Source organism: Balaenoptera acutorostrata, chromosome 2 (genome assembly GCF_949987535.1).
Source record: "Balaenoptera acutorostrata chromosome 2, mBalAcu1.1, whole genome shotgun sequence".
In the NCBI taxonomy this organism is placed as follows: Eukaryota; Metazoa; Chordata; class Mammalia; order Artiodactyla; family Balaenopteridae; genus Balaenoptera; species Balaenoptera acutorostrata.
Window position 1 is genome coordinate 68,570,629 of NC_080065.1, and position 14,695 is coordinate 68,585,323.

The 14,695-nt window shown below is 37.9% G+C and overlaps 1 protein-coding gene across 4 annotated transcripts in view; it reads left to right on the forward strand.

Moving 5' to 3' along the window:
• ATG10 (autophagy related 10) overlaps window positions 1-14,695 on the forward strand; it is a 234,970-nt gene that overhangs the window by 9,591 nt on the left and 210,684 nt on the right. For all 4 annotated transcript variants that reach the window (XM_007193052.2, XM_007193050.2, XM_057541457.1 and 1 more), the window contains exon 2: window positions 5,243-5,362. In XM_007193052.2, the coding sequence (XP_007193114.2) occupies window positions 5,255-5,362 (108 nt within the window). In that variant the 5' untranslated portion in view covers window positions 5,243-5,254. The remainder of the gene's footprint in view (window positions 1-5,242; window positions 5,363-14,695) is intronic.

Consider the following 14,695-nt stretch of genomic DNA (forward strand, 5'->3'; position numbering starts at 1 on the left):
TTTCCTCCACTCTACAAAGCTCAGGGTGCTGAGATTGCTGGTAACCCCCACTTCTGAAGAGCCAGCTTTAGGTTACTGCTTCTCCAGCCTCATGTAAATATTCCTGCTCCTTTGAGGCTCATGAAATTCAGCTCTACCAGGTATGGCAAGGTAGACTTTTTTCTCACATGCTGTCCCTAATCACTGGTAGTTGCTGCCTTGAGCGCCATCTTGAGAAGGAATCCAAGGCTGTGTTTGGCTATCATGAACACAGGTATTGGTTTATTAGTGATTATTCTTGATGGACTTGGCATTATATACCACATATTACTTACCACCTCTGTGCTCTATTGTCTTCTACCATTTGCCCCTTGTCATTTCTAAATCTCCTAGTTTAACTTACATATTTTTTAAAGAGCTCTGCATTCCCAGTAGCTCTCAGAATAATCCTAAATGACTTCAGTGTCCATGTGGAAGACAGCAAACATTATACGTCTTATAGTTTTTTAAACTTTGTGAGCTCCAGTGACCTTCATCTCCAAGCTACCTTATAACTTATTTCCATGGCCACAGCTGAGACCTTCTCAATTTCTAAATCTCATAGCCTTCCCATCTTCCATTTCCCTCCTTTCACTGCAGTTGTCCTTTACCCTCTTTCATATGCAGTATTTCTTGATACTGCCATATTTTCCCAGCCCCTTTAACCTTCTCTTGGCATCTTTTCTTTTTCTACATAATCTGGACCTCTGAGCTGTTCTCACTAGCATATTCTGTTTCCTCTTTCACCCTTATCCTTACACTGACTCAACCCAGCAAAACCTCAACTTGCATGCATAGTCAATGCAGCCCTCTCTGCTTGTTCTGACACCTGGGGAGCTGAGCACTGCTGAAGGCAACCACAATACCTCACAGAGTGTTGCACTGCAAATTCAGGCTCCCAGCCTGTACTGGGCCTTCACTTGTATCTGCTCATCTTAAAATGCTGTCCTCTCTTCTTCTTCACCATCAATTCCTAATTTATACTCGCTTTCTCAAACACTCTCCTTTTATCATTATCCTCTACCCCTGCATCTGAAAATCTTGTGATCATCAGACTTTGTCTTCCTTAATTTGGGGTGCCATTTGAAAAACTTCTCTAATTTTTATGTTCATCCTCAAATGCCTTTCCTCTGCAAGGGACAAGGTGTTAATTGTGTTGTTCAAATCCATCCTCCTGTGCTGATGACCACATCTCCTCCCAGCCCCTTTAGGATATTGCTTCATCAGTCACTTTCTCTCTTTGGTATTTTCAACTTTTCCCTCTCTCCAACCCTCTTTGCTCAGCTTAAACATATATTCATATCTCCCTTTCTTAGGAAAAACAGTATCCTCCCTTAAGCCTGTGTGCTGCTTCTGTTACCAATTTGTATCTACTTTTCAATCAATTTTTTTCAAAAGTAGTCTACAAAGTTTTTACTTATTTCCTCACTTGTAGTTTTCTTCTCAGCCCACCACAACCTGGCTTCTGTCTCCAACATTGCTGAAACTGCTCACTAAGGCCTCAATGACTGCTTCATTTTCAAGCTCCATGGATGTTTTCAGTCCTTTTCTTAACGGACCTCTCTTTTCTTTTGACATTGTTGGTTCTTTGTTAGTTATTCTCTACTCCCTGGGCTCTGTGGCATTGCTCTTGCTAGGATCTCCTAATGCCTGACTCATTCTCTAGCTCTTTTGTTTGTTCCTCTTCCTCAGTAGGTCCCTTAAATGCTGCTGCTCTGAAGGTTTCTTTCTCAACCCACTGCTTTTCTCACTATGCATAGAGGTTCCTAACTTTCTGGTTAAGACCCCTCGAACAGTCTGTTGAAAATTATAGAATCTTTCCTTTCCAAAATATAGATAGGCATATACATACAAAATTTAGTGTAAAATTTCATGACCCAGCAGAAGGCTTATTAAGAATTTGCTATTGCATTCCAGCTGGGCAGTATTTACCCTCATGGTTTCATTTGTCTCTTTTAAACAGATGACTTCCAAATCTCTTAAGTTCATTTCAGCTTGTCTCCATAACTTAAGATATGTATTCTTTCTGCTGCATTTCATTGCCTGGCTTCAGATCCTCATGACCTCTCATCCAGCAACAGCTTCTAACTCTCCTCCCTGCCCTCAGGCTGTACCCTTCAGATCCATCCTCCACAGAACCACCAATGACTTACTATTCTGACCTTTTCAGCTCCAATGTCTGATTCTCTGTTTCCTATGGAGACAGTCCAAACTCTGGCATGGCACACAAATGACCTTTCAGGAAGTTCATCACTATTCTATCTGGTATCTTTGAGGCCCTTCCCATCCACTTCTCCTCCACTAGTGACGGCAGACAGATTTAACTTGCATGGGATTTGACTATCTCTATCTTACTATCGTCTCTTTATCATGTTGGTGACATCAAACTTGCGGTTCTCTACACCCTTACTTACCTTAGTTCACACTGTCCTCCCCGCTTGGACCACTGTTCTAACCCCTGTGCTTCACTCACTGACAATTTACCCTGCAAAAACTCCTACTTAACCTTAAAGATTCATCTCCACCCCCACCCCACACACTTTCCCACACCATCCCCTCTTTGTAAGGAACTCTTCTTGTGCCTACCATAATCTGTGCATCACTCCGTTTATATACTTTAACTCGAAGTCTTCTTTTCCATTGCTATCAGAATTAAGAGTTGAGCTGTTGATTGAGAAATTTGATTAAAGCTAGAGCTTAAAAGATACATATGTACTTAAAACATTTTATTTCAACTTAAAACATATAAACATTCATTTGCGAATTTTCTCGTGTATGACCAAGGCATTTTCTTTGAGTATGGGTACTTGATTGGAATTCATTGTTCATTCTTAATTATACTGAACCTGGAATGCATCCTGTATATTTCTAGTTTTGGTTTAAATGAAAGAACTCAAGCCACTTGTGCCACAATCTGAGTGCATAATCCTTGATTTGTAAGATTTTTTTCCCCTCAGCCAATCTTTTCAGTTGTATTGTCTATAACTAGTTCAATAGTAGTTTGTTTTTTCTTATGAAGACTTACCTTTATACTCTTTCCAAGTCTTTATGAAGTCTACATCATAGAAATAACAGTTGTGTTTCTTTTTTACTTACATTTTATTGGTTTGGTTTGTGTTGCATTTAATTAAAGTATGTATTTATGATACATGAATATGGTTTGTGAAAGTACACTCAACTGATAGGAGTAGAGATGCTTCATAAAAAGCATGCTGTAGACATTAGTCATTGTTTTACAGAGGGAATAGATGCTGTGTCAATTAATCTGGCAAGTTGAATGGAGGTTGGTCTTATAAGAGAGTTTCTGCTGTAATTATTGTTACTGGTTATCTCCCTTCATTGCAAGATAAGTTTTTTTTTTTTTTTTTTTACAGTTCATACTTCATTTACTTATTCATTCATCCAACAAATGTTTATCAGGTTCAGTCTAGAGCCAGGCACTAAGCTGGGTGCTGGGGATACCAAGATGAATTAGACTCGGATCTTGTCCTTGAGATGTTCATGGTCTAGTGGGGGAAACACAAGGTACATCTTGATGGAAGCATCCTGGAGGGACACCTGTAGAATGTGTATGAGTTTGCCAGGTGGGTAAACGCTTCTGCAACCACGAAAGACAGAGAAGTAAGCAGCTATAGAGTGACTGTCCCCCAGGGAACCTTTGGCAATGTCTGGTGACATTTTTGGTTGTCACAACTGGGGAAAAGGATGCTACTGGCATCCCAGTGCATAGAGACCAGGAATGCTGCTCAACATCCTACAATGCTTCATTCAAGATAAGTTCTTACAAGGCAAGGACTATACAGTTTTTCATTTTTGTGTGTCTAACCTTTACCTATGCACAGTGCCTACTACTTACATACAATATGTATTTGTTGGATGAGTGAACAAATTCTTATGTAGGTCATACTAAATTTGAATAATCAGAAAGAACACTGGACTGGGAATCAGCTAGTATAGACAGATCATTGGCCCTGGAGCCAAACTGGGGTTTGAACTTTTCCTCATTTGTATTCTTGAGCAGATTACTTACTCTTTTTCATTTGAGGAATGAGGGTAACAGCAGCCTTTGGGTTGTGTGAGGATTAAATGGAACTGTGAAGTGTCTAGCAAAGTACCTGACGTAGTAAGCAGTTAACAAGTGCTCGTTGTCCTGATGATGCTTATCACTAATGAGGAGAATGTGGGAATTCACTTGGTCCAACTTTTCTCATCAAGAGACTTGAACTATATAATCTGTGAGTTTCCTTCCAGCTGCTCTAAAATTTTCTTTCTATAAACAATGTTTCATGTTTTGGATAGATTTATATAACAAATATATGGGTAATCCTTGATTTTGGCACATTTGTAGACTCGGTAAAGTAGGTAATTAATTAGGTGATCATCACCTTACACCTTGCAAAACAAATACTTTCAGGCTTTAGAACATCTTTTGTTAGTGAGTTGAACTCTAATATAAGGTGTGAAGAACAGCCCAGCTCCACTAATCACTGTGATGCTGTCTATATAAGAGCTAAGGTAGGAGATAGAGAAGGAAGTGTGAGGAGGTTGTTTGGAAGCATTAGCTTAGAAGAAGTGAGATAATAAACACTTGAAAGTAAATTTATGGACAAACTAAACTTTTTGAACCATAGATACGTATTTGTTATCAATACAAAGCTAGGTTTTGGGTTTTCATTTTTTTTTAAAAATAAATTTATTTATTTATTTTTGGATGCATTGGGTCTTCGTTGCTGTGCACTGCACGGGCTTTCTCTAGTTGCGCGAGCAGGGGCTACTCTTCATTGCGTGCGTGGGCTTCTCATTGCGGTAGCTTCTCTTGTTGCGGAGCACAGGCTCTAGGTGCGTGGGCTTCAGTAGTTGTGGCTTCCGGGCTCTAGATCGCAGGCTCAGTAGTTGTGGTGCACGGGCTTAGTTGGTCTGCAGCATGTGGGATCCTCCCGGACCAGGGCTTGAACCCGTGTCCCCTGCATTGGCAGGCGGATTCCCAACCCCTGCGCCACCAGGGAAGTCCCTGGGTTTTCATGTTGATCACATTTTCTTCCTGATTAAAAAAGGGGGATAAGGTGAGAAAGATGGAAACAAAACACTTTTTTTTTTGGAGTGACTCTGAGGTTATTTTCCAATGTACATCCCAAATTTTTGTTTGTTTAAAGAAATAAGTGAATTAGCTGAATTCTTTTCAGTATTCATTCCACAGCTGATGCTAATAGTTTTTATATTTCAGTTGTTATTTAGTATGGAAGAAGATGAGTTCTTTGGAGAGGAAACGTTCCAGCATTATTGTGCAGAATTCATTAAACATTCACAGAAGATAGGCGATGGCTGGGAATGGAGAACTTCAAAGGTAAGAAAATTTTATTTTCTATTTCAATGGGGGTTTTTTTTTGTTTCCCCCCCCACAAAAACCTCAGTAATTGAAAGTAATGTATGAAAGCTAGTTTGATTTAGTAGAAGGCTTAAATTGAAGAATGTTTTAAAACAGATGTCCATTTTATTACTTCAGCTATATATACTCATTATAATTAGGCTAATGAAGTATTATCTACAAAAGTCCTTAGGTGAGCTGCTTTAATTTAATAATAAGAGTTGTGAGCATATTAATTATCTGAATGTAAACAGATGCTTCTGTGGTGCTTCAAACCATTTGCTTACACTATTAATTTTCTTAGGAAACTACTTTTGTCCAGAGAGTGGAAAGATAATCCAGAAACCAAACCATAGTCAAATAATCACAAATTCTGAAATATTGAGGACTGTATTCACTGGGAATTTCTTAATAATATAAATACTTCCAAAACATTTTTTCTTTTGATTCTATTCAGTAGTAATAATGTAAAAGGTTTATGTACTCATTTATTTCCACACAAACATTTAGTAAGGTTCTCTGCCAAAAGTTCTTTAAGAGTTCCTTGAAATCCTGTTCTTAGAGAATAAGTAAGTTTTCTCTACTTGACATTTTATCTGATCCATGAAAAAGTGGTGAATCCTGATTCTCTGCTGATTAGCTCTGTTTCCTATATGAAATCTGAGAAATGAGAACAGTTTTGAGCTTATTCCTATGATTCAGATCTAGAGGCTAGGGAAATGCAGGCCTTGATCAGATCTAGATTGTCACTGGGAGGAGAAGCCATGATTCCTCTTGGGTCGTATATCAGCTAAACTTTGACAGGGGAGCTCATGTGAGGGTTCAGAGGTATAGAGTCAATTTCTTGTGGTGGATTCTAGCCCCACTCTCTAAGCTAGTGATGGGACAGTTCATAACCTTTTAAGGCATCTCTTGCTCTAGGATAACATGACCTTACTAGCATCTTTTATTAATTTTGTTCCTGAGTATTTAATAATTTTGTTTGCTATTATGTTTGAATTTTTATTCATCTTATTTCTTCTATGATTATTATTGACATATAAAAGAACTGCTAATTTTTGTATATTAATTTTGTAACCATTCAGTCATCTTACTGAATTCTCCTGTTAATTTTCATAATTTTTCAGTGATTTCTCTTGTGTCTTCTAGGTAGAGTGAGGTTATCTGCAAATGAGGAGTTTTTTGTTGCCTTCTTTGTAATATTTCTCCCTACTATTTTATGAACTGAGTAGAAAAATGTTAATAGTAATAACAGCTCTCTTTGTCTTCTTCCTGACTTTAATATTAATGCTTCTGATATGTAATGATTAAAATGTTGGCTGTTTATTCATTGAATGAGAATAGGTTTCTGACCCCTTTTTTCCTGTAATAATTTATGTGATTATTCCTTGGGAACTTTCCCTTTTTACCAGGTTAAAAAAAAAAAGAAAGAAATTTTCTTTTATCTTAAGTTGGAGGCAGGATAATAGAGATTCCTGTTACCATTTCATGACCTAGCAGAGTTGGGGAGCAGAAAGGTAGGGAGGAAATTGGGTCTGTGTGTATGTGTGTGTGTGTGTGTGTGTGTGTATGTATGTGTGTTGGGGGACTCTGGGGAAGATCTCAAGGAGACAAATTATATGTCAGAAGTTTCTTCACTGAATTTGTTGAAACTAGTGCCATAAGAACCAGTTTCCAGGATTTGTTTTTATTCTGGCCTGGCCTCTACTTCACGGATGGGTATGGTTAAGTCTAGTTTCTTGTTTGCTGTCACTTTCTGCTGAGCTCCCTACCCTTTGGAGTAAGAATTGCACCTCTAATTAAGGACTGTTCTCTTTAATGTGGGGTTAAGCCTGTAGATAGTATCAAAACAAAACAAAACATTCATCAGAGAAAATCTTTATAGCCTTAGGGTAAGGACTGCAAACTCAAAAGTCTGTGAAGAGCTGGTTGGGTAATGTAAGTGGGTCAAGCTGCCAGGGACAAGACAGAATGGACACTGAGTCTTGGAGCCTGTGGCTGACCAGAGTGCTTGGCCTGAGGCCAGGTTGGAAACATGGGCCCAGGGGTTTACCAGATCTTCCAAGAAAAGTAAAAAAGATTTGGGGGTAAAATCTAAATTTTTAAAGGTTGGCAACTAATTAAAAAAGATATTTTTTAAACACAGTGAGGAGCAAACCCAACATGCCAGTGATGTATAATATGTGGGCTCTGTGTAGCCAGTGGGTGACTTCTGGGACTGGGTGTCTGCGTGGTGTTGACTGCGGTTTCTCGCCCAGCCCTGCCTCAGTGCATGCTGTTGATCTGAATTAGGAAAAGGGGCTCCAGCAAGGAGATCCCTCTCTTCTGTATTTTGGAATATTCGTATTTTTGCTACTTAATTTCTGCAGTCCTATACCCAGTTTAAGAAGGAAATTGTGAATCAGTCACTTGTTTATTTCCTTTAACCTTCCATTTGTATTACATCTCAGGCTTTGTGGGACTGTTTGGAGACAATACTTAGAATATTCTTTTACTTTTTAGGCTCCAGAAATTAATTTTTATATTAAAAATAGTTGTATTGATGTATAATTGACAAACAATAAACTGCACATATTTAAAGTGTATAATTTGATAAGTTTTGACATATGTACGGACCTTGAACCTTCACTACAATCATGAGAGTGAACATATCCACCATCCCCAAAAGTTTCCTAATACAACTTTTTAATGCCTCTCTCTGCCCCTTTTTGCCCCTTATTTTTAAAAAAACCTTTGTTTATCCCTGTATGTAGAGGCTCCTTTAAAGAGTACATATATTGTCACTCATACCTTCAGGTTTGTTCATAAATCACTTTGGTACCACCCATTTTATTTTATTTTTTTTAAAATTTATTTATTTATTTATTTATTATTTTTTTGGCTGTGTTGGGTCTTCGTTTCTGTGCTAGGGCTTTCTCTAGTTGCGGCAAGTGGGGGCCACTCCTCATTGCGGTGCGCGGGCCTCTCACTACCGCGGCCTCTCTTGTTGCGGAGCACAGGCTTCAGACGCGCAGGCTCAGTAGTTGTGGCTCATGGGCCTAATTGCTCCGCGGCATGTGCGATCCTCCCAGACCAGGGCTCGAACCCGTGTCCCCTGCATTGGCAGGCAGATTCTCAACCACTGCGCCACCAGGGAAGCCCATTTTATTTTTTAATTTTAAAATAATTGTGACAATGTTTAGAGAATTGGTATAATTCAACTTTTTATATAAGACAAAGCATCATTTTTCCTGCAGAGTTGATGAGAAAAGCAATGTGAATTAATGAAACATGTAAATAATTTCAAATTTTTAAAAGGAAGAAGTTTCTTAAAATAATCAAAATAGTCCTAATTTTTATATCTGGAGGTTTGCAGATTAAGGAGAATACTTCTAAATCAATATTTTTTCAGTGGGGCTTAATTCTGTTGGCATCTGGGCAGGACAGTTCTTCTTGTTCTCCTACCCCCATCATCTCCAAACCCTTCAGGAAGGCAGTACACTTTTGTTGAGAGCCATTGTTTAACATGATGGTCTGTCAAATATTAAAGATAGTGGTTAATAGCATGGGCTTCAGAGTTAGATAGACCTGAGTACAAATCCTGACTCTACCATTTACTAGCTGGATTTTAGACAAATTACTTAATGTCTCCAAACTTCATTTTCTTTATCTATAAAATAGGAATAATAATAATACTCACCTAACATGGCTATTGTATACATTAAATGAGATTTGCATTCAAAAAGTTTAGCACAGTTTCTGGCATGTGGACAGTTCTATTGTGGTTATAATTTTTAGTTGGTTGTTTGAAATTTTCAGCATCTTTTGTTATAGAAATAAAGCTATGAATGAAATTGTAGTTAGGTTTTCAGAAACCTTTATGAAAATCTATTAGCACCAAATATACCGTAATGGTCCGTAGTGTATTATTCTGAATTCTCTACAATAAGAAAGGGGAGCAGAAGATGGTAAATAACAATGAATACAATTGTTTGAAACACATTATAGGGTTATGTTGTTTTATTGCACTTTGCTTTATTGCACTTTATGGATATTGCATGTTTTACAAATTGAAGTTTTGTGGCAACCCTGCCTCGAGCAAGTCTATTGGTGCCACTTTTCCAACAACATTTGCTCACTCGTGTCTCTGTGTCACATTTTGATAATTCTCACAGTACTTCAAACTTTTTCATTATTATATTTGTTATGGTGATCTGTGACCAGTGATCTTTGATGTTAGTATTGTGATTGTTTTGGGGTGCCAGGAATCCTGCCCATTAAGACAGCGAACTTAATAAATGTGTGTGTTCTGACTGCTCCACTGACTGGCCATTGCCCCATCTCTGTCCCTCTCCTCGGGCCTCCCTATTTCCTGAGACACAACAATATTGAAATTAGGCCAATTAATAACCCTACAATGGCCTCTAAGTGCTCAAGTGAAAGTAGGCATTGCCTATCTTCACTTTGAATCAGAAACTGGAAATGATTAAGCTTAGTGAGGAAGGCATGTCAAAAGCTGAGATAGATCAAAACCTAGGCCTGTTGCACTAACCAGTTCGCCAAGCTGTGGATGCAAAGCAGAAGCTCTTGAAGGAAGTAAAGTGTGCTACTCCAGTAAATATGCAAACAATAAGAAAGTGAAACAGCCTTACTGCTGATAAGAAGAAAGTTTTAGTGGTTGGGATAGAAGATCAAACCAGGACAACTTCCCATAAACCAAAGCCTAATCCAGAGGAAGGCCCTATCTCTTCAATTCTATGACGGCTGAGAAAGGTGAGGGAGTTGCAGAAGAAAAGTTTGAAGCTAGCAGAGTTTGGCTCATGAGGTTTCAGGAAAGAAACTATCTCCATAACATAGAAGTGTGAGGTGAAGCAGCAAGGGCTGAATGTAGAAGCTGCAGCAAGTTATCCAGAAGATCTAGCTAAGATCATCAATTAAGGTGGCTACACTAAACAACAAATTTTCAGTGTAGACAAAATAGCCTTCTATTGGAAGAAGATGCCATCTAGGACTTTTCACAGCTAGAGGGGAGAAGTCAATGCCTGGCTTCAAAACTTCAAAGACATAAAGGCTGACTATCTTGTTAGGGGCTAATACAGCTGGTGACTTTAAGTTGAAGCCAATGCTCATTTATAATTCTGAAAATTTTAGGGCCCTTTAGGTTATGCTAAATCTACTCTGCCTGTGTTCTATAAATGGAGCAAAAAAGCCTGGATGATAGCACATCTATTTATGTGGTTTACTGAATATATTAAGCCCACTGTTGAGACATACTGTTCAGAAAAAAAGATTCATTTCAAAATAGTACTGGTCATTGACAATGTACCTAGTCACCCAAGAGCTCTGATGGAGATGTACAACAAGATTAGTATTGTTTTCATGCTTACTAACACAACATCTATTCTGCAGCCCATGGTTCGAGTAATTTCGACTTTCAAGTCACATTTTGTAAGAGATACATTTCATAAGGTTATAGCTGCCAAAGATAGTGATTCCTCAGTTGGATCTGGGCAAAGTCAATTGAAAGCCTCCTGGAAAGGACTCACCATTCTAGGTGCCATTAGGAACACTGTGATTCATGGGAAGAAGTCAAAATGTCAACATTAACAGGAGTTTGGAAGAAGTTGACCAATCCTCATGGATGACTTTGAGGGGTTCAAGACTTCAGTGGAGGAAGTCACTGCAGATGTAGTAGAAATAGCAAGAGAACTAGCATTAGAAGTGGAGCCTGAAGATGTGACTTACTTACTGCAATCTCATGATAAAACTTGAGCAGATGAGGAGTTGCGCCTTACGGATGAGCAAAGAAAGTGGTTTCATGAGATAGAATCTACTCCTGGTGAAGATTCTGTGATGAACTGACAACAAAGGATTCAGAATATGACATAAACTTAGTTGATAAAGCAGAAACAGGGTTTGAGAGGACTGACTCCAGCTTAGAAAGAAATTCAAAATGGGTAAAATGCTATCAAACAGCATTGCATGCTACAGAGACATCATTGGTGAAAGAAGTGGTCAGTCGATGTCTCAAACTTCATTGTTGTCTTATTTTAAGAAATTGCCACAGCCATCCCAACCTTCAGCGACCACCACCCTGATGAGTCAGCAGCCATCAACATCGAGACAAGACACTCCACCAGCAAAATGATTATGACTCACTGGAGGCTCAGATGATGGTTAACATTTTTTAGCAATAAAGTATTTTTTGTTCATACAATGTGTTTTTAGACCTAATGCTATTGCACACTTAATATTGTGTATACATAACTTTTATATGCATTGGGAAACATAACTTAGTATAGTGTAAACATAACTTTTATATGTATTGGGAAACCAAAAAATTCATGTGACTCGCTGTATTGTGATTTTGTTTTATTGTGGAGGTCTGAAACCTAGCTCTTTGTATCTCCAATATATGTCTGTATATATCTTAAAAACCCATGGGCTCATAATGTTAGAGAAGGAGGGAGGGATGGGGGGGGTGGGGACAAAGAGAGACAGAGAGAGAGAGACAGAGAGTGGAGCAGAAGAGACTCCAAACCTAACTCATTGAACACCATTGGGAGTATCTAGGACATGAACTCATCAACTCCTTGGTCTGAAAATTGTTAGTCAAAAGGAAAGAAATAAGCATTTATCCTGTCTTTCCTGTATGAATTATATCTCATAGTAACTAAATAGCCTAATTTGATAAGGAAAAATTTTTTTTGCCCTGAGAATTCCGTCTAATAAATATAGAAAGGATGATAGAAAGTTACCACTTTTCAATCCCTAATGAAATGAATTAGTCAACAATAATCAGTAGGTGAAAATATAAGGTGAAAAATTGATGTGAAATTTACAAAAGAGGGATTGATCTATCATTACCTGAACCTAGCAATCAATCTTATCATTACTAAAAATAGGATATCCAGATATTATATACTTTCTGAAGTTTTATAACCTGAATCACAGAGCACAGTCTATGGAATATTCTTGCCCCCAAAGATGAACCTGAATAGAACCAATTAAGGAAGACAAGTGATAGAGGACCAAGTTAATTGACACCACAGGAAGCAAATAGAAAAATCCAGAAATCTAAAGGACATTTGGGGGCTTCCCTGGTGGCGCAGTGGTTGAGAATCAGCCTGCCAATGCAGGGGACACGGGTTCGAGCCCTGGTCTGGGAAGATCCCACATGCCGTGGAGCAACTGGGCCCGTGAGCCACAATTACTGAGCCTGTGCATCTGGAGCCTGTGCTCCGCAACAAGAGAGGCCGCGATAGTGAGAGGCCCACGCACAGCGATGAAGAGTGGCCCCCACTTGCCACAACTAGAGAAAGCCCTCGCACAGAAACAAAGACCCAACACAGCCATAAATAAAATAAATTAAAAAAAAATAAAAAATAAAAATAAAGGACATTTGACCCAGTTTCCTTAAAAAGTTAATGGTAGGATAAAGAAGTGAGGAGGAGGACTACACTTCTAACTATTTAGAATTAAGGACCAGTTTTTTGTTTTGTTTTGTTTTTAATATATCCTTGGGGCAGCAACCAGTAAGCTGTCCTGGTGCGCAAAACTAGTGTGCAGCTCAGATCATGTGAGACTCAATCATGGGAGGGTGAGATTACCAGCCTGGTTCACTAGATGGGTCCACGGACCATGCACTTGGGTGTGTTGACAGTGTCAACTTGCTATGAAAGTTTCGAAGTCCTTACTCTCCTTTTCTGAATTTATCTTATTGACCCATAACAAAGAGTTTGCAGATTGAGAACAGTTTTGGGACCGGTAATTTACAATTAGTTCTTGAATTGGCACCAGTTCAGACCACGTTTTGAGTAGCACTACTCTAAATTAATAGAAATCAGGAGGCATAGCCTAATGTAATGTGTGAACCTTCTTTGGACCCTGACTCAAATCAACTGTAAAAGGACCTTTTTTGAGACAGTTGGGGATTTTTGATTATGGACTAAGGTGTAAAATGTTACTAATGAGGTTAGCAAAGAAAAAAACACACCAGGGATAGATGAAGCAAATGTGGCAAAATCATGACATATATTGAATATAAGTAATGTGTATATAGGTTTAATTTTGGTACTGTTCTCTCTACTTTTTTGTGTATTACATATATGCTTCCTTTTCTTCAGTGTCATCACAACTTATTCTTCACCCTAAACTTTATTCATCATTGCAAATATTCTTAACCTTGTCTTAGATTCAGAGCCCTTTTGGGAATTTGTGCAGTTTAAAACTTCAAAGCAACTTGCCTTCTAAAATTTTTTCTTTTGTTTTTGTGTTTTTACTCACTGGATATGAGTACATTAGTTCTGTGATTTCACCTTTTACAGGTTATTGATAAAATAATTTCCCATAGCTTTTCAACTATATTCTCTCACTTTTGTATAGCAGAAACAGGAAGAGAGACCATTCAGATACTGAAAACAAAATATTCTATTCTATTAATACTAATTTTGAGATTAAATTTTATACAATTAACACTAGATTATTTTGTATGTTATTCGTTTTTTAAAAAAAATTTAAATTGAAGTATAGTTGATTTACTTTGATTTACAATGATATGCAGAAGAATTGTTTATTTTATTTTATTTTATTTATTTTGGCCGCATTGCACGGCATGCAGGCGGCATGAGGGACCTTACGAGACCAGGGATCAAACCCATGCCCTCTGCAGTGGAAGCACAGAGTCTTAACCACTGGAATGCCATGGAAGTCCTGTTATTCTTAAAGAAGAATTAAAAGGCCTCTGCTCCCCACCCCCCATTAATCCCTGTCTCTTCAGTTAAACCTACTTGATTATATTTTGAAATTTCATAGCAGCACACTAGAAATATTTTGATTATTTCCCTGACAGCTTAGGAACCCTTATTGAAAGGGCTTATTTCCTAATTTATATAGAGTAAAAATTTTAAATTTTATTTTATTCTTAGAAATTAAAACAATTTAAATTTCTTTTTGATTCCTGATTTTTAATTCCATTTTAATTCCTCCCTTTCAGTAGTCTTTCTCTCTGATTAATTCACATTGATTTTCTTAGAACCCTTCACCATTATCCTAATTACATCAAATTCATATTTTTAAAATAGATTCTAAAATATTTCCATATCTTACTTTATTCCATCTTTTAACACTATCTTGTTAGAAAACCCACCCTACCCTTCCCATCAATCCTGCTGCCGTGCTGAATTTCACACCTTGTTTATTTGCACAGATATCTTTATTTTTAATGTCTTACTCTGAAAAAATTTAAGCATACAAAAGCAAAGAGAATAGTATAATGAATTCCCATGTACCTATCACTTAGCTCCCACAATTACCAACTCACAGCCAGGAATA